The 23,794-nt window shown below is 47.6% G+C and overlaps 1 protein-coding gene across 10 annotated transcripts in view; it reads left to right on the top strand.

Annotated features, from left to right (window-relative positions):
* robo2 (roundabout, axon guidance receptor, homolog 2 (Drosophila)) overlaps positions 1–23,794 on the top strand; it is a 181,200-nt gene that overhangs the window by 142,338 nt on the left and 15,068 nt on the right. For 4 of the 10 annotated variants that reach the window (XM_029843266.1, XM_029843264.1, XM_029843265.1 and 1 more), the window contains exons 6-20: positions 1,641–1,777; positions 2,645–2,656; positions 5,387–5,511; positions 6,787–6,958; positions 8,554–8,759; positions 9,640–9,721; positions 9,804–9,969; positions 10,050–10,216; positions 11,376–11,497; positions 12,982–13,213; positions 15,844–15,968; positions 16,057–16,228; positions 17,115–17,303; positions 18,065–18,091; positions 20,385–20,427. In XM_029843266.1, the coding sequence (XP_029699126.1) occupies positions 1,641–1,777; positions 2,645–2,656; positions 5,387–5,511; positions 6,787–6,958; positions 8,554–8,759; positions 9,640–9,721; positions 9,804–9,969; positions 10,050–10,216; positions 11,376–11,497; positions 12,982–13,213; positions 15,844–15,968; positions 16,057–16,228; positions 17,115–17,303; positions 18,065–18,091; positions 20,385–20,427 (1,977 nt within the window). The remainder of the gene's footprint in view (positions 1–1,640; positions 1,778–2,644; positions 2,657–5,386; positions 5,512–6,786; positions 6,959–8,553; positions 8,760–9,639; positions 9,722–9,803; positions 9,970–10,049; positions 10,217–11,375; positions 11,498–12,981; positions 13,214–15,843; positions 15,969–16,056; positions 16,229–17,114; positions 17,304–18,064; positions 18,092–20,384; positions 20,428–23,794) is intronic. The other 6 variants (XM_029843262.1, XM_029843268.1, XM_029843267.1 and 3 more) reach the window with 3 other exon arrangements.

Genomic DNA, 23,794 nt, shown 5'->3' with positions numbered 1-23,794 from the left:
AGCAGTGCTGTGTTGTGAGGACCAGCAGAAAATGCCCCCACTTTGCAAAAATGTCCTCACACTGCTAGTAGAATGAATATTTTGGGGTTGAATATATAGCAAATACATACAGACACACACCCTCTTCTCTTTCACGTCAGGAGTTCATGTTTACATACCCACGGTCAAAAAAGTGGAGAAAATGGGAGGAGTCTTTTTCTCTCTGGTTTGTTTGTCACTTGGAGACAGGTCCAACCTGTCCCAAAGGTGGCCTCATTCCTTTAGATGCCACTCACCCACTTTACACAATAAACGCCTCTTTCATATGTCCCGCCGTCACCTCTCGCCGGAGCAAAGCGTTCAATCGCGACTCAGTGCAGTAATCATTACGGCTCCTTAAGTACCTGTGCGCAGATGAGGAACTGGCAGTCAAAGTTTAGGAATGTGCTGCAATAAAGCTGCCTGCTCTGGAAATGTCTTAACAGCAGGCAGGAGAATAAGACACAGATAGACAGGACAGATTAGTATCACAGTGGCAGGCAGCCAGCTGTACACCTGATTTTCTCCTACAGGGGGCTTTTCTCACGTGGGAGAAACCTATGGTGGATTTTGTCAGAATGTAGGCTTTAATCCAGAACAAACTTATGTCCAAACCCCTTCATAAATGTAGCACTGTGTAAATGTTCACATCTAAAAACCTTTAGAACAACCACATTGTAAAGGTCAGGGGTCTGACGCTGGTCTTTGTCATGCATTAACAATAATCATGTATCCATGAAGCCCCTGTGTGGATGGGATTTAATTAGATTTTGGCAGGTTTTACATAACATATAGGCTGTGCACTGCAACAAAAATGCTAAAAGTGGAAAAAAAACAACAAAAAACTGCGTCATAGTTGCATAAATCACATAAGAGGAAACAATAATCCAACAATCTCACAGTCTGTGAGTGACAGACTGTGGACAGCAGTTGATTGTCAAGCTGACAGCCTCAGACCACCGTCATGCAACCTCACCACCCACACACACACACGCACACACACTCACACAAACTTACAAAAACACACCAGAAGGACGACATCCCTTTCAGACCAGAACAACAAACCAGACCATCATTATCTTCCTGTTAACCGTCTTTCTATTCATGCAGTGACAGCACATATATGACCATCTGCAGATACACACACACACACACACACACACAATGTGCTGCTGTGTTGGAATTGAAAATAGGCACAAAATTGCCTCAGTGTAATTGCTCCACTAAATCAGACAGTTGCTTTGCAATAGTAATGCATGGGTTTGTATATGTTTATGGCAAGGCTGCAGTCTATTCAGGCACAGGCAGTGGGTACACAATGGCACACTTGTACACACAAAAGCTCTGGATATTGTTTGAACACATCTATCTGCCGCGAGAGAAGCGTCTCATGAATATTGAAGAAGTTTGGAGGGTTTCAGTTGAATGCATCTGTCTGCGTGTCATTGTTAAATAATTGATTCTCTTCAATACTCTCCCCGTTTGTCAGAACGGACAGTCGCGCTCCTCCGTGCCTCTCCGGGGAGGGGAAACACACTCAACAGGCTCGGGCGGAACCCGGAGGCACCTGTTATTAGTTCTATTTTGCATTTAATGCAGCCTCGTTCTGTCTTTGTCAACAGGTATGAGATTAAATTTGAGAAGGACGACTACGTGCTGCGGGTGAAGAAGGCCTCCGTTAACGACGAGGGCACGTTCACCTGCGTGACAGAGAACCGAGTGGGAAAACTGGAGGCCTCGGCCACGCTGACAGTCAGAGGTATGGAAACGCATTTTTATTTTTTATTTTTACGTTAGTTGGAACATAACAACACGTAGCTACTGAGCTTCAGCTGGTATTTGCACAAAGAAAGGCCGATTCGGGCGAGCTTTGGGAGCTTTACAGACAGTCTGTGAATCTCTTCAATTATTTACATTTCCAAGAGTGCTGTCAACACTCTCTGCCCTGCCCCCCCCACACACACACACACACAAACACACACACACACACACCACCACCACCCCTCCCAGTTATACTGGTCCACTGGCCACACTATACCCTGGCTGCTGTAACCACCCAGTCAGCAAGACCATTTCACAGATTACTGGTGCACACCTCCAGCCCCATACCTGGGGTTTACAAGGTTAATAAAAACATTCTACCCATAACTTCCCCCGTCTTTCACCACTCTTCATCCCATTAAACCAATGTGTTCACAGCCTCGGCGGAGCATTTTCGGGAGAACGGGGGGGTGGGCAGCATGTTATATTTTGATGGCCATTAAAAGCTCTTTCCACTCTTCTCTCTGTTCTCCTTTTCCTGCTCTGTCCATCCTCACATAGAACTGCAGACATTGACGCAGGCAGCAAGGATACAGTAGTTTAATCTGCTTTTTTTTTTAAACTCGTGACCACCAGGGGGCACTACACTCATCAGTCATTAATAGGTGTCTCCATTGGACCAAAACTCCTGGATCCTCTCTGCCATGCTTATTTTATGCCAGAAATATGTTTGGCCCAGCACATCATTCATTCTGACTTTTAATTTATTTATTTTTGTCTTATTTTGTTTTGTCTCTTCCCTTCATGTTTGTGCGTCTCGATTTGTTCTTTTTGTGTATCCACTCTTCCATTGTTGTGTCTCCAGCTCGCCCCGTGGGTAAGTACCCATCATTCTGATTCAAGTCCATCCCGCATGCATGCTGTCATACACACAATTGCTTTGGGCTACCTGGCGATCACATTACCATGTCTTTAACCTGACCATTTTTGACTCCGGTGTTACGTAACTATACACAGAATGCAAGAACCGGGTAAAAATCTTGGTTTTGCTTCATTCTGGATGGTCACTGTGGTGTAATATAGTTGGTTTAGACATTGACTCATGTGTGCTTCACTGTGAGGACCATCTGGAGATCCACGCATAGGTGATAGCATTTTCCCCCTTTTTTAGCTTGAGAAAAGGTCAGGGCTTAATCACATGTGTTGCATTTAGGATGCACGATGTTTGCGCGGGGAAACAAAATCGATCAAGCAACAAGAAATGTGTCAAGACAAAGAAAGCTGAGGAAAATAATTGCGGAAATAGTGACTCTTGACTGTCAGGGGGCAAAAAAAAATGCAACCGATTCAGGACTTTAGCTGCCCAACAGCAGCGGTTGCTCTGTGATTGTCAAACTGTCAGCTTTCAAGTAGATGGAAGAAATTACGCATTCACTCCGCCGCCGGGAAGAGACAGTAATTGCTGTCGACATGTGAATAAAATATGATTGAGCGTGGGATTTTACAGGAGGGAGCTCCTCGGTTCAAGAGTGCAGGTCTGGTAGAGGAGGCCTCCCTCTTTGTCCTTTTGCTCCCCTCGCCCTGGCTGTTGTGTGTGCAGCACCTCTCTCGAAAACCCAGGCAGATGCGATTCGTCATGAATTAAATATGGACACCCGATCGTGTGCTTCCTTGGGAGAGGACAGGAAGGAGGCTCTCTCATGTCATTAAGGGGCTCTGAATCAAAACAGGGCCCAGCTTGAGTTAGCCTCACGCCAAGCTTCTGAGGCTGTCACACACGCTGGCTTCCTCTTGATTTGTGTGCGTTTTTGATCTATTTCTCTCCGCGGGTCTTTTATATGAGGCCCAGCCCCCACACACATCTCAGATGTGCCTTCTTGTTTCTTTAAAAGATGTTCGACAGGTCTAAAATGAGTCCAAGATCAAGTTAGTTTGTTTTAAAGAACTGGACTCAACAGATTGCAAGCAAATCAACAACATATAACCACAGTACAAATAGAAATGACACACAGCTTTATTTAGTTTGACATAAATTGTCTAAATATCATAAGATCCAAGGAGGTGGTGAGAGTGTGAGAGAAGACCAGGCCGCTGCAGCCGTGGCCAGTCTGCAGTGTTCGACCATAATTTTTAGTCAGTGCGTATCATTATAGAATGTAGGATGAAACATAACTGGGGACGTGAGGGGAGGGGGCCGAGTCCTTGCCAGACCATGATTTAGGAGCTCAGTATCAGGCCCGGCTTTGTGAGAGCCGCAAGATATCCAAGCTGCAGAAGGCCAAATGGGAAGGCAGTAAATCTGTAGCCATCTGTACCATTCCCAACTGTGTGTATCTTTGACAAATACACACCCCGAAAAAGGGGGATTACACAGAGAATGCAGCCAAATGGGAAGAGTTTAGCCTTACTGGAACCAGCTGGCTCATCAACGAACGAACTTACAGAAGACAAAAGAAACAGCAAGGGTACAAGATGTTGCTTTGCAACAATCCAGAAGAATTTTGTCAAAATCTGTCGCTTCTTTCACTTTATAGTAAAAATGTTCTTTAACAAGTGTGAGTTTACTTCCAAGGCCCATATCTGACGCTGCCATGGCTCATGATAGGCCCATTAGTTTCACATAGCCCCCTTCATTCATTATTGAGAGTGCGTTTGGACAAACGTGAAGTAACTAGTCCAGTTCTGGTCACCTGGCTAGCAAATGCACATGTTTGGCAGCATGAGGGCACAGTTAGCATGACTAAGATAGCAACACTGCCTCACTACTGAATCTGCCATGCCCTTGGTAGAGGTCCCTGGAAATATACTTAGTGTTGGCTAACTCACACAAAACTTCAGGCACAATATACCACCACTTGAATATGGCCTAGCAAAGATGTTGATGACTTAATTATCTCAATAGGATCCATATTTAAAAACCAAAATACATACAGATTCTTCAATATTTCTTATTTTCCTTCCTCTATTATCAAGCTCTGTCTGTCGAAGCATCAGAATTGCCTCATCCGCTCACCCCGCACTCGTGAGTGTGCGGCAACTGCCGCGGTCACTGGGCCCGTTGCAAATACTTGTCCAAATAGCTTCACGCTTGGATCTCAAATCCTTGAGGCATTTCAAACATCCTTTCGGTGCGGTGCTAACATTCTGTGGTCAACAGTCTTTCCAGTGTCTCCGCTGCTTTTGATGCTCCTTTGATGCTTTGATGCTAAACTTCCGAGACTGACGCGCATTCATGCAGATTCCGATGTGATCAATCCTGAACTGTTTAGTCGTACATGGATGTGGACGTGCCTTTGTGTTGTTGTTCTGACAAAGGCTCTTTCCCGTGTGAATGCCTGCAGTATGTGACTGACATTCATTCGGCCTCACTTGGATGAATGTCCTACCTGGTTACCATGGCAATAAAAGTCATTGATCTTCTTTCTCTGTCTGGAGCTAAAACTGATATAATGCTGCATGGAAGCTGTGTAAAGCACCCCCCCCCCATATTTTGATTTGACTGTGGTGTATATTGCTTGTCTTTGCTTGAACCCCCCACACCCTCTTTATCTTCATAAGTTGAATCTACTACTAGTCTGCTAACGCTATTTTTGTTTACTCTCTTTAGCTGCTCCGCAGTTTGTCATCCGCCCAAGGGACCAGATTGTGGCTCAAGGCCGTAGTGCCACCTTTCCATGTGAGGCCAAAGGAAATCCCCAACCTGCTGTCTTCTGGCAGAAGGACGGAAGCTTGGTAAGAGCCATCTCACAGAGAAGCTTGCGGAAATATAACTGTTTTGATTGACTGGAGCACTTGTGAGCCTCACCCTTTCTTTATGACGGTGCACGCCTGTAAACGCGGCACTTCAAAGTGCGCTATCTGTCATCAGTATCTCCCCTACACGCACAGATCCACCTTTGTTCTCGGGAGCCGCCAAACGGCAACGAGCCCCATGAAGCGCTAATTGGTTTCCTGTGACCCTGCGCTGATAAGAGCGATCCTATCCCTCGCTCGAGCAGATAACGCATTCAAATACCTGGGTGTCCCGACAGTGCTCAACAACAGCGCCAATTATGGGCCTGTTGGGACTTGTAGATGAGCCAGAGATATGATTCAGCTGTGGCTAGGGTTCAGCACACACACGTTCGCGGAGGTAGCCCGCAGGCCAACGGTTACAAAGTTATCTTTAAAGGAACAAACAGGACCAAGAGGCATGCTTACACGCTCTCCCAAATATTTGGCGTCATTCCACCTAACCCTGCATATGACCTGGAGCGTGTGACTCAGGGAAACGGAGCGATTTGTGAGCAGCTTTGGATATACAGCGTCTCACATTGTCATTACGGAACCCTTTGAATGCAGGAGCAACCTTTTTGTACAAGCTGTTGCCTGCATTCGCCATCTCGGTGCTGGTCCGTCCTTGTGTATCAAAAGCTTTACCTGCCTCCTACACAAAGGATTCTGAGGGTTGGATGTTATTTATTCGAAATTCCCGAATAAATGACGTTTGTCCTCTGCTAAGATTTTGCTGGATTTAAGCAGGTCTTTGTAATTGATTTGAGCTAATGGGCACACCGGCCTGCACTGGTGCCCGTCATAGCAAAAATGATCCGCAAATGGAAGCACTGCGGGAGAGTGGATAAGCGGCGGCGGCTGATTTACTCGAGGATATGCGGGATCGATTTTCTTCTCTTCCATTGGATTAGGTTCAGTAGAGGTTGCGCTCGTATGGGGTGGTCTCTGTGTGTTTAAGGACACCTCAAAACCACTTTGGAATTGAAACAAAATGGAAAGTATAGTCCTGGAGCCAGCCAGAGCTATACTGCCTTCATGGCATCACAGCCGAGCCTCTGGCTTGGCGCAAAGAACCGCAGCCTTCAGAATTCCGGAATTATTGATGAACTAGTTCGTTCACTGGCTATTACTGAGCTGCGCGCGCTGGTTTTGCGGCAGTGTGTTTTGTCCTGTTTCCAGGTCGAACTGGTTCAAACTTCTCCCTAATTGGAACGTTTGTTCCTCTTTCCGCAGAATCTGCTCTTTCCCAACCAACCGCAGCAGCCCAGCAGTCGCTTCTCGGTGTCGCCCAGCGGCGACCTCACCATTTCGTCCGTGCAGCGGGGAGACGCCGGTTACTATATCTGCCAGGCCCTGACCGTTGCAGGCAGCATCCTCGCCAAGGCTCAACTGGAGGTCACAGATGGTGAGTGGGGGGGGGACTGACATCTGGCTCCTTCTGTGCCATCACATTTGTACAAACTACAGCACACTTCATACAAACCCTGAATGTGTCCCAGGATGTACATGAATTATTCATGTTTTATTTCCTCTGTTCATATTAACACCGTTCATTTTCATTTATCATGTAAATATGCTTTTTTTTTTCCATCACTTCCTACGAATTAATTCCGTTTTAGTTTGAGATCTGCCAGATTGGCCTTGGTCTTTTGTCACTGTTTCTTTTCTCAACTCACTATTTTTCCCGATACAAATCAGTTTTCTCCACCCCCCCCCCCCCCCCTTTTCCAAAAGGAAATAAAGCATTGTCCTTGAGTTCCTCCAAGTTTAATGATTGGCGCTTGCATGAGTGGGTGAGGGATGAGCGTGTGTGTGAGGGAGGAAGAAAGAAAGCCATGATTGAGTGAGCGAAAGCCCGAGTGAGTGACAGTGGTTTTCGGTCGAATGAAAGATGTGATCCTGGGAAGTGCGGGAGCATCTAATCTGTTCAGCTGCTGCGATGCGAAGATAGACGATCAGCCCCACCGTAGATCTGCTGAAGAACCTGCTTATGGAAACACCAGTTTTCAATAAATTTGTCCTTCATTTATCTTATTCTTTCTCAGTTTAAATTAGGCACTATGAGAGGTGTGTATGTAAGCCTGGTGTCGGGCGGGTTCGAAAGGGAAGGGGGGGTGGCTACAGTACAGCAGGAGCGGGTTTGGGGCCACGGCCACACCTGCCTCCGTCTCTTTGTGATTTACTGCCCTCGGCCCCGACAACGGTCGGCAGGGTTCAAGGAGATCAGTAATGAGAAATTCCCGATCCAAAGACCCAAGGTCCGAGCTGAGCTCCGCCTGGCCTCGTCCTCCCATCACTCCTGCGCGCCATCAGCAGCAGACATCGGGCCGATCAAATCCCTTGACAGAGTAATGTCCTCTGACACGATTCTGTCAGAACAAGTGATGGCAGCAGCTCCTCTCAGAGCGCGTCGCAGAACCAACAATCAGAAAGGTTCAAAGTGTCTTTGATTGGTTGTGAGGCTAAATGTTTGGAACTAGTGTTGATGTGAGTCCACTGCAGACAGGGTGTGTTTATGAGCGCCGTTGACTCATCGCATCATTACCAATGATTCGTGTGGCTGGATTTGTCCCGACGTTACCTCCCAAATGGCGAAAAACATTCAGTCACTGAAGTGATAGCCTTGGACCAGCAGCGATCCTCCTTCTGTCTCACCTGAAGACGGGGGCACGAAACCCTGCGGATTGGAATGGCTTCCTTTTCCTTCCGCCGCTGCTGCTGGGGAGAAAATGGGGGTGGAGACACGGGTATGATAACGTGTTGAAAGGTTGGCGAGGTAGACTTGGTAATTAGCCCCTGCAGGTCAGACATTAATCCAAACCTTCTAATTAATGTGGGTTCTGTGATGGCAGAGGATCCCCACATTCTTCACCTCAGAATATCTAAAGTGGTGACGTGAAAAAAAAAACACTTCCTACAAAGGATAGGGTCAAAATTGTCAAACTCTTACTTTCTTCTCTTTTGGAGCCATAATTCTTGATCCATGTTTGGCTTTTGCAGTGCTCACAGACAGGCCCCCGCCCATCATTCGCCAAGGCCCGTCCAATCAGACGCTCGGGGTGGACAGCGTCGCGCTGTTGAAGTGCCAGGCCTCGGGCGACCCCATCCCCTCCATCAGCTGGCTAAAGGATGGGGTCAGCCTGCTGGGGAAGGACCCGCGCATGTCCCTGCAGGAGCTGGGCAGCCTGCAGATCAGAAGCATTAAGGTGAAAGGACGTCCGGGTGTCATCGCAGACCAGCCTTCATTAAAAGATCTGCTGTGTATTACTTCCATTTCTTTTAATTGGACACTAGATCGGGTAAAGTGAATTTGGCATAGGAGGAGATAGAAAATATAAATTGACAAATGGGGCAGTATTGATTTGTCTTACTTTAATTCATTTTTCATGGTTTAAACAAATTACTTAATGGTACGGCAGCACAAGCTGGGCTCAGCTGTGCAGAGTTAGAAGGACCCCCTCCCAGCTTTAGGATAAAGACATGCATGCACTCACATACATGCGGGTACACATACACATTTGGAGAAAATTAGATTTAGAAGGCTCCGCTCTTCCTTTCCCCACTCAGAGGCCTCGGTGGAATAGCTATTACGTGTGACAAAGCTGCCGACCACTGACATGTTATTTAATAAATGGAAGGAAGGCGCAGGAACACAAAACCCCGACCAACAACCGAAGTTCCAAAGAGGGACGGGGAGACATGCCAGCTGTCATCGGTCCAGGGGGTTCCAGCAAAAACCCGCCCTAAATTAATTAGCTTGTCTTTGTTGTGGTCGGCGGGACGGTGGGGAAACGGGGAGGGGAGAGGCAAAGTCATGGGAGGGCGGTGAGTAGAAAATAAAATTCATTAGGAAATTAGCGTCAGCACTTTAAGGCACTCACAAATGACATGCAATTTGGCCAATACGAGGCCGGCTCGTGAAGTCGCCCCATCACTTTTCAGAATTTCCACACTCGGGTTTGGTTATTGCAGCGGGGGCTCTTCTGTTAAAAGTGTTATTAGAGGAGTCATCACATTCTGCGTCGCTGCTATTAGCGCTTGCGCCGCTTTCCCTCACTTATACATGTTTATTGTCCTGCACATTAGCTGTCAGACTCGGGGATTTACACGTGTGTGGCCACCAGCTCCACCGGCGAGACATCCTGGAGCGCGTTCTTGGAAGTCAAAGGTACAGCGGTGCTTATTTTTTGCACGCGTCCGATTAAACGAGTCAATTTGTTTGACCGAAGCTTTTTTTTATCTGCGTTTAGAATCGGGAGCAGCGATCATCATGAAGACCCACGATGAGAACGAGCTTCCAGGCCCACCGTCCAAACCTCAGGTCACAGATGTCACCAAGAACAGCGTCTCGCTGTCCTGGCAGCCCGGGCTGGTGGGGGCATCGCCTGTGTCCTCATACGTCATCGAGGCATTCAGGTTTGTTTCAATAGCAGGTTCGCTGTAGGTTGATTGAAACCGTTGTTGTGTAAGTCCTTTTTTGGGGTCTGTCATTATAGTCAGTCAGTGAGCAACAGCTGGCAAACCGTGGCGGATCACATCAAAACCACCCAGTTCACCGTCAAAGGGCTGCGCCCCAACACTATCTACCTTTTCATGGTTCGAGCCGTCAACAGCCAGGGGTTGAGTGATCCAAGCCCCATGTCTGAACCTGTCAGGACACAAGGTAATTTACTCACCGCTAACTGTAAAGGAATTTATGGTGTTTGTCATGTCGTTCAGAGAACGTCTCCTCGCCTTCTCACTGGCTCTATTTCACACACAGCCGATGATTCCAGAGGTCGAGTTCTTTATCCGAGTCCAGCCCATTAAGGCCACATTTGAGTCATTATGTAAAATAAGCGTTTCTTCTTCTGGAAAGGCTCACTTGCCGTTCCCGAAATGTTAATGATCCTAACGGGACCAAACGGCCGCTTCCGTAGCCTGAGATTTGATTAGATCTGGTCGGACCACTGTCTTCCGATTACACCAAGATGTTAAGTTCCCAGCAAGAAATGAATAATTCAATAAAATTCAATAAGAGAGCAACCTTTGGCCGAGCTCCGCCGTCTGAAAGCCAAAAGTGGGTTTTAAGAAGCAATGTCCCGTGAATGGAAACGCAGCACTCTAATAGTGAATGTGAAGGTCCGGAGATGACGCAGAGATGGGTTTATTGACTGTGGCACATAGATAACAAATTGATTTTTCACTTCTTTTGAATTGAGTTTGGTCCTCCATGCCACATCAGCGTGGCCTGTGATTCATGGCTCTTGTAGGTTGTCTGTATAAAGCTTGTATTAAATATTACCCCTCATAAATGAAACTTACCCAGCTTTTTTTTTGGGCCTCATAAATAACGGGAAACGCGATGCTCTTCAGCCAGACTCGGCACTTTCTGCACTTTATTGCATATAATCTCAAACAGATGCGCGTAAAGTCCGTGTCCATACGTGTCCCATCCAGTGCGTCTGAAGCTGCACATTCAGGGCTCTTCTCTGATGTGGTTAGTCAGTCGGCCCCCGCTAAGTAGAAGAACTTTTCCCAGTTCTGTCTCTTCCCCACATCAGACATGTACAGGACCTTCACACAAAACAGAATGAGCTCATTCTAAATGCAGACGGAATTGCCCTCGGTCCGTTTGAAATAAGCTTTTGATAATCAGTCGCTTCCTTTGTTGAAATAATTCATTCCTCCCTGTTTTTTTTTTTTAACTCTTTTTTCCACAGTGATGATGAAGCCACCTTTGGTTTGTTGAACCCTGCACAGTTTGAGAGGAAAGGGGGAAATGATTGAATTTAACAGCCCGGCCTCACCTCTGTCTTCTTCTCCCTCCTTATTTCTCGCAGATATAAGCCCACCGGCCCAGGGCGTGGACCACCGACACGTGCAGAAGGAACTGGGCAACGTGGTGGTGCGGCTACACAACCCGGTGGTCCTGAGTCCCACAGCCATTCAAGTCACGTGGACAGTACGTGTTGCTTTTTGCTAGCTTCCTTCTTGATACTTTTAAACTGAGTTGTCGCGCCCAAATCAACCTAGTGGTGAAGAGTCTTCAAAGCTCCCCGAGGCTACCGTTTGTTTTATGGGAGGGAATTCTCTCCAGGGTTTTCCTGAAAACGGCAGCTTTGGAACATTGTAATAGTTGCCTTAAAAGCGATCCAACATCAAATAGCTGCCAAGCGCCTTCTTTAACCACAGTCAACCAGATGTTTGCAGACATCTGGCTGTTCATCAGTCCTGCTTCCGCAGATGCGTTGCTGATACATACTCTGCTGATAGAACATTAAATTGAAATGAATGTTTATGCCGCTGTTTGTCTTGTTTTCTCATTGCCGTCATGCAATGATCCTCCCTTGCTGGAGAACGTGCAATCGGCGTCCGGAACTGCTGACCAGCACATTCTGACGTGTACAATCAGCAAAAACTTTGGCTGTAAGCGATGTTTATTTAATCGCGCGTTAATGGGGACAAACGCGCTCTCCATATGAATCAAAGCTGAGGTGCGTGCCGATTTGTGTTCATTATGGCGCCATACATCACTGAGGTGGAGTCAGCAACAGCTCACACTCATCACAGTGGCGGCGGCGTGCCCGTTTCCTTTTCCAAATCTACCACATTAGCAGTTTTCCCAGTGACAAGTTTATTGACCCTGTAATAAGTCTCACCCCGCGACTCGGGAGCTAATTGAATGCAGCGCCTTATGAGTATAATGCACAATCAACACAAAACATGCCCACATAATCAATCAGCGGCTCCCTTTAGTAAACAGAGGGGCCACTCTGCCAGAGCTTTCGTATTTCCAAATCATTCTATTAATAAAGTCGTGCTTCCATTTTTCTGATTTACTGGGCTATATTCAACAAAAAGGGGGAAAAACAGCTGTTTAATATCCCACTTGAAAGCTCTGCTCACTTCTACTGTTAACAAGTCATTAGGATGAGTTATGTGCTTGGACCTTCTGTGTATAAATGTGGGGTTTTTTCTGCATCCCCTTTTAGCCAACTGTGTCCAAGTTTTAAGAGTAGGGGCCCTTTATAGGTTGCAGCAGGCTATCAAACTTCCAGTCACGTCTTTTCTATTGGACAGCCTGCTATTAATGCCTCAGCTGGCTTTTCTCTCCATGTCCTCAGGGTGTTGCTATTAGTTGCTACATGATACTTACGGCCTGTGTTGGACAGTTTAGTTGTTGGGGCAGCTTAAGTAGTATTTATAATTCATGGAAACTTTCAAAGTAACTTTACACCATCTTTTTCTTTTATAAAGGTATAAATTCTTTAGACCTGAATTTGCGAGGTAATGCTAACTGAGCTAAGCTTGTCACATTAGGTAATGAAGGACCAACTAAACTCAGTCTTTTAATATTATTGTCTATTGCTACTTTAGCAAATTTAGATTCTTGATGTTCTCTTGATCCAGATCCAGCAGTAACCTGGTCCTCTTTCATTCTTTCAGGTGGATCGTCAGTCCCAGTTCATCCAGGGTTACAGAGTTTTGTACAGGCAGTCGTCAGGACTGCCCTCGCCAGGCCCGTGGCTGACCCAGGACGTAAAGGTCCCCTCTGAGCGTGGCGTTGTCCTCGCTGCACTCAAAAAGGGCATCGTGTATGAGATCAAAGCCCGTCCCTACTTCAACGAGTTTCAAGGCATGGACAGCGAATCCAGGACGGCCCGGACGACAGAGGAAGGTACGATGACATGTGCGTGTTGTGTATGTGTGTGTTTGTGTCATTCCGCTGCCAGCTCAACTCAAGTGAGTCAAGAAGGGACGTGGTCACTCTGGTGTGGGACGAGGGCCAGTTTCCTGCCTTCTAGTGATACTGGGATCAGGGGCGTGTGTGTATAATGCACGTTTGAGCCTGTCCATCTGACCTTCCTGCTGCTCTTTTTGTGTGTGTGTGTTTATGATTGGTGCCAGCTTCCTTCTAATCCATCAACCAGCAGCTGCAGGCCGGAGCTGATTGGACGGAGCACACGATTCCCACCGCGTATATGATCTGTCATCTAAAGCTTCATTCACACAGGCCCTGACAAGGCTGCGGAGCGGCTCCGCATAATCTCACGCGAACACACGCGCGGGCACGGCCGCGTTTGGCTGCCTGCGCTCCAACGGTGCCGCGGCGGCCTCCGCGCAGACCTTCAGGTTCAATATCAGAAATGAAATCACAACGTGACGTGAAAGAAGCGCTGTCGTACATGTGTGCCAACGGCGTGGAATAACGGGTCCTGACTCTTTATGCTGAAGACAAAAGCCTCTCTCGGCACAACGTATTTACTGTAGGCATTCATGTTTAGGAGACAGCTCACATCCCGCCTGTGACAGGCCCATTTATTTTCCTTTCCTCTCAGCGACCGTATCTCCCGTGGCCAGCCAGCGCACGCCCTGGAACTGCCATTGCGCTGCAGCTGTCCTCAGCATGCAACCCCCCCCCCACCCGCGTGCCATAAACATATACATGCCGGCACGCCACCTTTCCCCGAGGCCACCGGAACCTGCATGTCCAGACTATTACCAGCACTGATAACTACGCTCCTATCTGCATCCGAGGCCCCCGGAGAGCGCGGCCTTGTTCTATTTCTGTCTTAGCTGTGCCCAGCTATGACTGATACTCTGTCGCAGGGCTGGAGGCTCCTCTGAGGCTCCCAGACTGCACAGCATTAAATAAAACGTAGCCTGACCGTTAGCTAACAGAATTATGGAAACCCCAGAGCTAGCCCAGATGGACGCAGGGTTACAGTATGTGCAGCACCCCTATGTTGTGGCCATCTTTTGTGTCCTCCCTCCTCCTTTTTCACACGTTCTCTCCCTCTCCATCTGGACAGTCATGTCGGGGCTGATGAATGAACTTCAGCCATGGCTGCCATCTGATTTCCACTGAATGACTGTCCAAGATGGTGTTTATGAGGCCCCTTTTTATGCAAATAACAGTTATTTACTAGGGAAATCCATTATTTGTGTGATAAATGACAGATCGTGGTGGAATAATCTTTATTTGTGTAGATACGCATCTTTACTAAAGGTTTGCAGTTATCCTTCCACGCCAGCCGCCGTTTTACATTAGCTATTTTTTTAAATAGACATGATATGTTCGGCTTCCTCCATTATGCTCCACTGTGCCTGTGTGAGACGCGATGGGGCCACGTTCCTGCCTACCATGCATCAGTCCACTAATGGCTTTATTAGCACAGCCTCTGAGGGCCTCAAATAAAAAATGTGTATTGTTTAGCGCAAATATGCACGATAATAACCTGTTAAATCATTCATGGCATTAACTTTGAACGACATTGCCTCTGATGACTGCCATGCACCAGAGCATCACTTTGTCACCTGAATGTAATTCAGAGCTGCAGAACCCGCCCCCCCCCCCCCCCCCCCCGAACCCCCGAGCATGATGGTTGATCAGATGCTCCGTTGGTAGATTGTTTCTAATCTGACCAAGGTGTTGGGTTCATCATTGGACCCATTCATCTTCCATGGTGCCAGGGTCCGCTGGCTCTCTGGGGGTTGGGGTGGCCAATTGTGCTGAGGGATGAGCACAGATTTGCGGGGTGACACATGCCATTTTGGAGGGGGGGGGGGGAGGTGAGGGAGAGGCAGCCCAGGAGTAATTGACCTGTCAGTATTCTGCTGTGGCGCCGCTCTCCCACCAGCCACAGCGGAAATGAGAAAACATTATTTTTAAAACGTTATTTTCAGTCGGACCAACTGTTATTTATTTCCCCCGTTAACTCTCGTGGGGTCAGCCAATTGTCACCATCAGAATAACAACCGAGCGAGGTTCATAAAAACTGGACTTTGTCTTATTTCTATCCAGCCTGTCTACACGAGGACAGAGCCCATTCATTTAGATGAGCGTGGCGCTGAAGGCCCCCCCCCTCTGATCCATACCAACCGGCTTTAGTTTCATCTGTCCGATCAATGAATTCGGTCAATATGTTTACTGAGACTTTGCTTCCTTTTGCTTCCTTTTTCTGAAACATTTTTTTCTTCAGTATTTGCTTGTCGACTGCCCTTCATCCTGTGAGCTTATTGAGCCGCGCGTCGCCTTGGCTTTGTCAGGGGCTTTTTACAGCATTCGCCAGATTGTGCCAGATGGCCATAAACACAAATCAATACCAGTATCTTCTGCACAAATCCAGCAGATAGCACCATACGCATTAAATATTTAGTCATAATGAGGATTTCAGTGTCTCTCTTGATGGTCTTCAGCCACCCAGACTTACTCAGAGTAGTATTCTGTTCCACACCCATCTCGTTTTAAGGATCTCTTCTCTGGATTTGATTGGCGACCGGCTTATTTTATGCCTCTTCTTTCAGCTCCCAGTGCTCCCCCTCAGCAGGTTACTGTCCTGACTGTGGGAAACCAGAACAGCACCTCCATTAGCATCTCCTGGGACCCTCCTCCTCCGGACCACCAGAATGGCATCATCCAGGAATACAAGGTTTGTCTTGGAAAATCAGCGCTCGTTCTTACGTCACCGGATCGGAATCAACCCCCCGTTTGTGTGTTTTTATTCCTCTCTGCCTCAGATCTGGTGTCTTGGGAATGAGAGCCGCTTCCACGTGAACAAGACCGTGGATGCAGCCATTCGCTCAGTGGTGGTGGGCGGCCTGCAGGTCGGCGTGGTGTACCGGGTTGAAGTAGCTGCCAGCACGAGTGCAGGAGTCGGAGTCAAGAGTGAACCTCAGTCCATTATCATCGGTAAGATTTGCCCTCGAAAGCTATTATTGGTTGGACAGCATGTCCTGTGGCGTGTCAGAATGTGTCCATCCCTGCTCGGGTCAAAATCAGAGTGAAAACGTTAGTCTGTGTTAGCCTGTGAACATGAAACATCAACAAAGTAAATACTGAGATTAAACCGTAAGAAGAGCCGAATATTGCTAAAGCCAACCCGTTGTCTGACCAGGTTTGATTTCAGTGGTACTGAGGCAGATTGTGCCTGATTTGACCCATAACTGATGGTTTGGCCTGCAGCTTGTAGCACATTTCCCCAGTGTCACTCGCGTAATCCATCTCTGTTAGCAGAGCCCTCACCTTCCAGCAACACCACGTTGCGTTGTGCGTTTGCATGGCTGTGTGAAAATGTATTTTGTGAGTTAGTTGAGCTGCGATCGGAGATCGATACAAGGCCAGATCCTCTCATTTCACATGCTGTGTTTTACTGGCAGTAGAGTGAATTCAGGGCTGAGCTAAGCAAACAACCTGCTCACCTGGGGAAGGGGGTGCCACCATAAGCTTATGGGCTTTGTCCTTTTTTTTCATTCTGTACTTTATTTCTCACCGCACATCCTTTGCGATATATGTCACGCTCTCTGGGTCAATATCAAAGCTCATCAGACTCTCGACTTTGTTTGAGTTTAATCTAGTGCTTACCTCGTCTTGGTGTAGCTTTTGGTATTATTTCCCCACAGTGAGATAGTCTAACATTCAGAGACCCATCTGGATCCCACAGCAGGCTCGTTTTATCGTTCACCTTGAAGCAGTCGCTGACGCAACACAGACGTGTCGTATTTCTTCTGCTGTCGTCTCTGGTAAAGTTCGCTCACAGGAGCGTTAACGCCACCTGTTCCGTCCCTGTTCCCCGCAGGTAAAGAGTTCCGGGACGTGATAATACACGGAAACCGGAACAACAGCATCACGGAGCAGATCACCGATGTGGTAAAACAGCCGGCTTTTATCGCCGGCATCGGCGGCGCCTGCTGGGTCATCCTCATGGGGTTCAGCATCTGGCTGTACTGGAGGAGGAAGAAGAGGAAGAGTCTGAGCAACTACGCAGGTCAGCCCGCCGCCGGTGTCCCATCACCATTCTAATAAGATCTCTTTTCTGCGTGAGAGAATCCAAATGCTGTAGAAGTTCCACGTACTGAGGTCTGACATGGATGCTGTGTTAAGATCAACCGGAAGGCAGATGTCAGTTTGTATCCCTTCCAGAGGGGGACCGCAGCTTTTGACAAATCCGCCCACAGTGTTGGTTAATAGCCCAGGGTGCTCAAGCTGAGTGGGCAGACTGGACTCTTTTCAGTGAAACTGGAGTCCGCCCAGCTTTCCTCCCACACGCTGACCCTGACATCATACTGAGTGACCTCAGTCAATACCAGCAAATACTGAGTCCACATGCGCTGCCAGGCTGACAGCGTTTAATTAGCAGACAGAAGAAAGCGGGAGCTGGCGCGATCGTCGCGCCTTCATTTTTGCTTTATTAACCAACAAAGAATCACTTTGTTTTCCTTCAGTCTGAAGGTGCATGCTGTAGCTCTTATAGCCTGGCTGGGTTTTGACACGCTTCATTTCTGTTCATAACATTTCTGTGTTTGTGTGTCGCTTTTTTGGTTGGCGCCACCGGCGCCGCACTTCCCTTAGCTTCGGAGCTGGCTGCTTCCGCGGCTGTGGCTCTGCACCCTGGGAGACGGTCTTAACGTCTCTGAACCCCGGAGCCTTATGGCCTGACCTCCATCCCCTGGGGTGCAGATCCCCCTAAAGCACCGCTTTTGTCTGCAGGCTTTTAACACACAACCTCTCTGTCTTCTTGTTTTGCAGTTCAGTCCTTCACGTTCACCCCTGCAGGTACTGTTCATTTGTCCTGTCTCCCCCACTCCCCCACCTCAGTGCAGACTCATCCCCTGCCTCGCTTGCACTGTAAATGCTGTCAGACTAAAGGTCATAGGTCATCGAAACTGTCAATTGAACCACGCAGAGAGTTAATTGGTCAAAGACTCAGATCTGCTGGTGCCTTTGTTTCTGCAGAACTTACAGCTCTAGTTACTTGTGTGGTGTTTGTGATTGCTTTCACCTTTTTGTTTGCTTTAAATCTCTCCCTCTGGTTCCCTTCCAAGTCTTGCTTTTCATCGACAAGACTAAGATGGTGTCGTAAAACGTCTAGTTCCTCTTCTCCACAGGTTTTTAATCACTATATCTTGAGATATTTTTTGTGTTCCTGTAAAAATTGATCGCACACGCGCACACACCTCAGTAACAAAGTTGGCAAAATTTATTTAGCCTTCTAGTGAGCTTTGCCATTTACTCAGCGTAATTACTCAGACACTGTTTACGCTGAGTTGCTGCGCTACGGGTCCGGGTCAGCACTTTCTTTTCTGTTCCTCTGTCTCCCTGATTTATTGACATTTTTGGTGAAGTGGTTATATGGTTCCTGTGGTGCCCGGAGCCACAAACCCAAGTGAACTCTGGCCTTTCTGCCCCCAACAGCTGCGATAACGTGTTATGGAACAGAGATATCAGTGAAACAGGTCTTGTTTTAGAATGAAGGGGGATCCAGTGAGCGGCGGGAAAAACAAGGCGAGATGGATCGGCGTTTATTGAGTTAAAGTTAAAGTAAGGTGGTATTTAGAGCGCGTGTCCTACAGCGCTGCTCTTTCGGTATTGACAATTAGTTGATGTATTGAGGGGCATCCTGTCTCAGCCTTCTAAAGCTGTCAGTGCTTGAGGAGTAAATCACTACGCTGTTGGGGCGTGCGGCCAGCAGGAAGGAGATTTGATGGAATTTTTATACGCTGATTATGCCCCCCCCCCCCACCTTAATGCTTATTAAAGGGGAATAATCTGTATTCATGCCGAGGAAAGTGCTTATCTGGGAGGCTGAGGCGAGAGGCACGGCGCTGCCTCCGTGTCACTGTGGATAACATAAAAGTCTTCCACAGCGGAGCGGAAATGTGCCCGAGCGCAGATAGGGACTTCAGAGGCCCCGCCGCCACACAGCCTTGCCCCTCGCCTCCACTTCCTCCTCCTGTCAAGTCGTCTTTCAAGCGTTGGAGGATTCTTTAACGGTTAAGTTTGTTGGTGGTGAAACAAAGAGGAATGTGAGGTATAGCAAGGCTATCTCATGCATTCCAGCACAGTCTGCTTTTCTTTTTTTTCTTTTTTTACCAGTGAGATATTTGAATCCACTTCATTTGATTTAGCTGCTTTAACGTTGCAGTAAATAAACGATCTGACAATCACTCTCGGCATGTTTCCAATAACGTTTCTCATCCATAAATGCTGCTCATGGCAGAGGAATCTGGATTAAGAGATCTCTGAAAACCTCGCTGATGAATTAATCCATCCTGTTAGCAGCTTTTGTGATCTATTGTGGGAGTTTCCTCTCCCTGTCATCTGCTTCTCGGCATCCAACCACAGAAAAGCCCCCTCTCCGGCTCATGCCCGGGCTTGTTGTGGAGTCAACAGAAAGGAGCGGAGGAATGCTCTGACCTCCTTCTTTCATCTCCATATGTGGAACAAATGAGTGAAATTACTTACAGAGATCTGTTGGGCAATAAAAAAAGCCCCCAGATCACCGGTATGTGGTGATTTCCAAAACTCTCCGCGCTACTTTATCATTATGGTGTGTGAAGGGAGATGAAACGCAGCCTAGGACCTTTGCCAGCCATCGACGGCTGGTCCCGGTACTTGTTCTCTGTGGCTCACCGGATCAAGACAGGCCCCGTGGATGGCTTCTGGGCAACCCGGATCAGTCACTCATCCCCGACACTTGGATAGAAAACAGAAGATGATTAATGAGCCTCCTGCCTTTTCTAATCATTTTTTTCCTGCCCGAGATTTAATCACGACTCCGGTCGTAACTCTGCGGCAAAATAAGAGGGACAAAATGAGTTTCGCCTCTCGTCAGGCACCTCGTCCTTGAAGAACACATGACACGTCTCCGCTTATGCAAAGCGAAGCAATATGCAGTGCTCATCACTGCTCAATCTCATTTTTTTAATTTCCGAGAGGATTGGACGCAGAGGAACGTCTGTGTTGTTTGTGTTCACACAGATATGTTGTCTTTTGATTGTAGTCCAGGTTGTTTATTCATTCTAAATAGATGGTAAATCTGTTGTTTTGTCTCTTTTTCTGACTGTAGTGACATTCCAGAGAGTCGATGGTGGTCTGATGAGCAATGGAAGGTGAGTGTGCCAAAAAGCACAGTTATTCTGCCGATATTACATCTCATAACAAACCTTTTTGCTTTTCCGACACGCACCGAGTCAACATTGAACTTCCTTTGATTCCATCGCCGACAAATGACTGATAGACTGGAGATAGCCCGTTTGCCGCGCTAACCCCCGCGCGCATATATGCATTTCTTCCACATCTCTGTTCATGCATCGATAGATGAACCCATAAATCTCCTCAACGGAATTAACAGAAACAATTTAAGCAGAGAGTGCTTTTATTTTGTCATTTATCTTCCGCTGCCGGCTACAGGCAACCCAGAGGCCCTCCGGAGTGATAAATTTGCCTGTCACCTCATGTGGGCGGCTGGGATCTGAGCACATGTAATAATGTAAAAATAATTACCCAGGGGAGAGATGTGCGCAGGTACCCTGCTCGCACCCCCCCAACCCCCCCCTGCAGTTCAGCGCGTTGGTGAAAGAGCGAGAGAGAGGGGGCTTCAGAGACTGGGGCACATCTCAATGACACCAGTTACTGAGACTTTGTGGGTATTCAAGGGTCTCCCTGGAGACCGCAGGCCTTCTGTGTCTGCTGCTTATCACACCTGACTAGGTAGAGCCTCCAGATCTCAAACACTCACAGAAAGATTGCGGACTGATTCTGAACCCTCGCGTCTCGGGGCTTTCGGGAATGGCTCTGTTCCAGCATTTCTATCGTTCCACTCCCCCCCCCCCTTCACCGTGACTGGATGCCACCACAGACAGTTTTGCGTGTATTGTTTTGTGAGCTGCCAGCAGGCTCTCATGGAATTAGCTACGCTACTTGGGATGCTTTTTTTTCGTCTTCTTTATGCTACAGCAATTTTTTCGGGTTTTTTTTCCCCCTTCAATTTTCCACATAAGGGATTCTGCTTCTAGCTCCGGCGTGTGGGATTTGAAACGTCTGCATTCTCTGCACTCTGTATTTGTCATATTCTTAGTCCTCCGCAGCATCCGCCACATTTCTTTCCCCCACAAATGCTGGAACAGAACACCGGGCGGATCTCCTAACGTGAGCATCTGATGCGTTCGCCATCAAGTCCCAGATGTTTCAAGCTCCCATCTGCCCTGATGGTAGCGCTGTATCAGAGGAGAATGTGTTCATTTGTTACACGGGATGTTTATTGCATTAATTAGACAGTAGCAAATGAAGCCGCATCTGTTTCCAGTTCCTCATTGGCTCCTGCCAAATTGCTTTGACTGAACCATTGCAGTAAATCGATCACAAAATAAATGATTCATGGAAGATGAATAGGCTGCAGATTGGTGGACCTGGATGATCTGATGTTGGCTCCTCGATTGAAATTGATAAAAGCCTATCAGAGCTCATTTCTTATCTCCATCAATAGGGAGGCAGTAATTAGGAGGTAGTAATAACGTTTTATGTTGGTGCTGATCAATATTTTAGCAAAGCGTGTTCACCCCTGGAGGCAGAGAGAATGGGCTGTGCCTGGCAAGTAAACAGGTTCAACCAGCACCGTTGCTATGGAGATTCCTTTACATCCTTGCATCCCACTGTTGAAACAGGGCATCTTCTTTTAATGTAAAAAGTAATCTGCCCGAGGTGTCGACTAACGCCAGCACCTTTGATCTAAGTTCAACTGGGTAGTCCGTCAGAACATAAACACCTGATTTATGCAGTTGGTCTGGAATTAATATCCCTCACTTGGCTTATTTATGGGCAGCTTGTCGGCCATCTTAGACAATATTTATGGTGTCTTCCCCAACACAAGTAACTGAAATGTCTAGGAGGAAGACAAAATGCTCCAAATCAAATTTTATCTGCCAAGGTTGCCATCCATCCTGAGCTGCTCGGGGATTAAAAGTCAGCAGTTGACTTCTTTTTTTTTTTTTCTGTCTTGAGATGAATCACATGGTGTCCATTGGACCATCATGTCACCCCCACACAAATGTGTGTGCACCACAGAGAGAATCAGTCTTACTCTAATTATCCCAGGCAACAAAACTGATGTACTTGAAAACAATGCCCCCGTTTCCACTGCCGCCTCATCGGCATTTGGCTTAAGTGTTTTTTAATTATACAGTACATCCATCGTATGTTTCTATATTTTAGATTCAATAGAAGTCAATAGAAAACAAACAAACAAACATTGGTTTTCCGAGTGGCGTTAAAACAAAAGTGGAAACAAAAGATGGAGGTATATGAAGGAAATAAACTGGCTGGTGAAAGATGGTGTGACATGAGAGAATAATGGCAGCAGGATACGACGGCAGTGAGAAGCAGAGGAAGGAAGGACAAGGAAAGATGTATTACCCTATAAAAGTGCATCTGTCTGATGCACAGCCATCAATTCGAATGACTTGTCTCCCCCGAGGGCCTGTTTTGGCATTCGGGAGCCACATCGAGGGATCGCGGCGTGCCGCGTGCAGTTCATTTGGCCCCTCTGTAGAGCAGCTCCTCATTAGAACTTGTGGCTGAGGCAGAGACCGACTGCAGCGCGCCCATTACCTGCCCGTGTCCTCGGGGCTCTGCTGTTCTCCGGTTGCTCTGAGCCGACACAAGCTGGAGCCAAGACAAAACGGCCCATCGGGCAGCCGCCCTGCTAGCCTGCTAGCGCCTCAGATCTCACACATGTAAATGTGGCCTGGTACACCGGCACAGCCAGGCGCCGACAGCGGGGTGCGCTGTGTTGCTGACAGTGCCAGCATCACCTGTGGTGCTTTATGCTCTTTGCAGCGAGAATCGAAATCGCTTTAATGCTTGTTGAGGAACCTTTAACGCAGCGCTCGCTTGAATTTGCTTGTGTCACGCCGATTACGCTTTCTTCACATTTAATTCCATGCAACGTGTCGATGAACTGGCACAAAAACAAAGCCATTTATGTTAATTCCCTTTTCCTTCCATCTGTGTGGCCCATGCTAAACGAGCCTCAGACGTGATTGTACAGTAAAGTGGACCTAATGGCCTTCCGGCAGTCACCCGTGACAGGTTAAAGTCTTAATGGTTGATTTTTATGGGTCTCGTCCCCCGAAGAGAGACGCAACACCTGTTAAATGGACCTGCCCTCCCACAAGTGGGCGGAAGCACCGTGGCAGGGTTAGAGCCCGGCCTGATGTCTCATCAGATAAGATTTAGACTGTCTGGACACCGCCGCGAGGGGTCGATGGGAAATAAAAGAGCAGGACATGCGTGTGCGCATCCGTGCGCACGTGTGCAGTCAGCTAATGCATGCGTTAGCGTCTCTGCGGCGCGCCTTTGCATAAATAACTCAGGGAATGTGACAAAGACGCAGCAGGAGCGACCCAGAGATAAAGAGCCGTGTTACCCTGAAGGGATTCCAACTTTGTAGGGGAAGAAACGTATCTGTACAGTGTTTCC

The sequence above is a fragment of the Takifugu rubripes genome, chromosome 11, assembly GCF_901000725.2.
Source record: "Takifugu rubripes chromosome 11, fTakRub1.2, whole genome shotgun sequence".
Lineage (NCBI taxonomy): Eukaryota > Metazoa > Chordata > Actinopteri > Tetraodontiformes > Tetraodontidae > Takifugu > Takifugu rubripes.
This window is presented reverse-complemented; position numbering and strand designations above follow the sequence as displayed.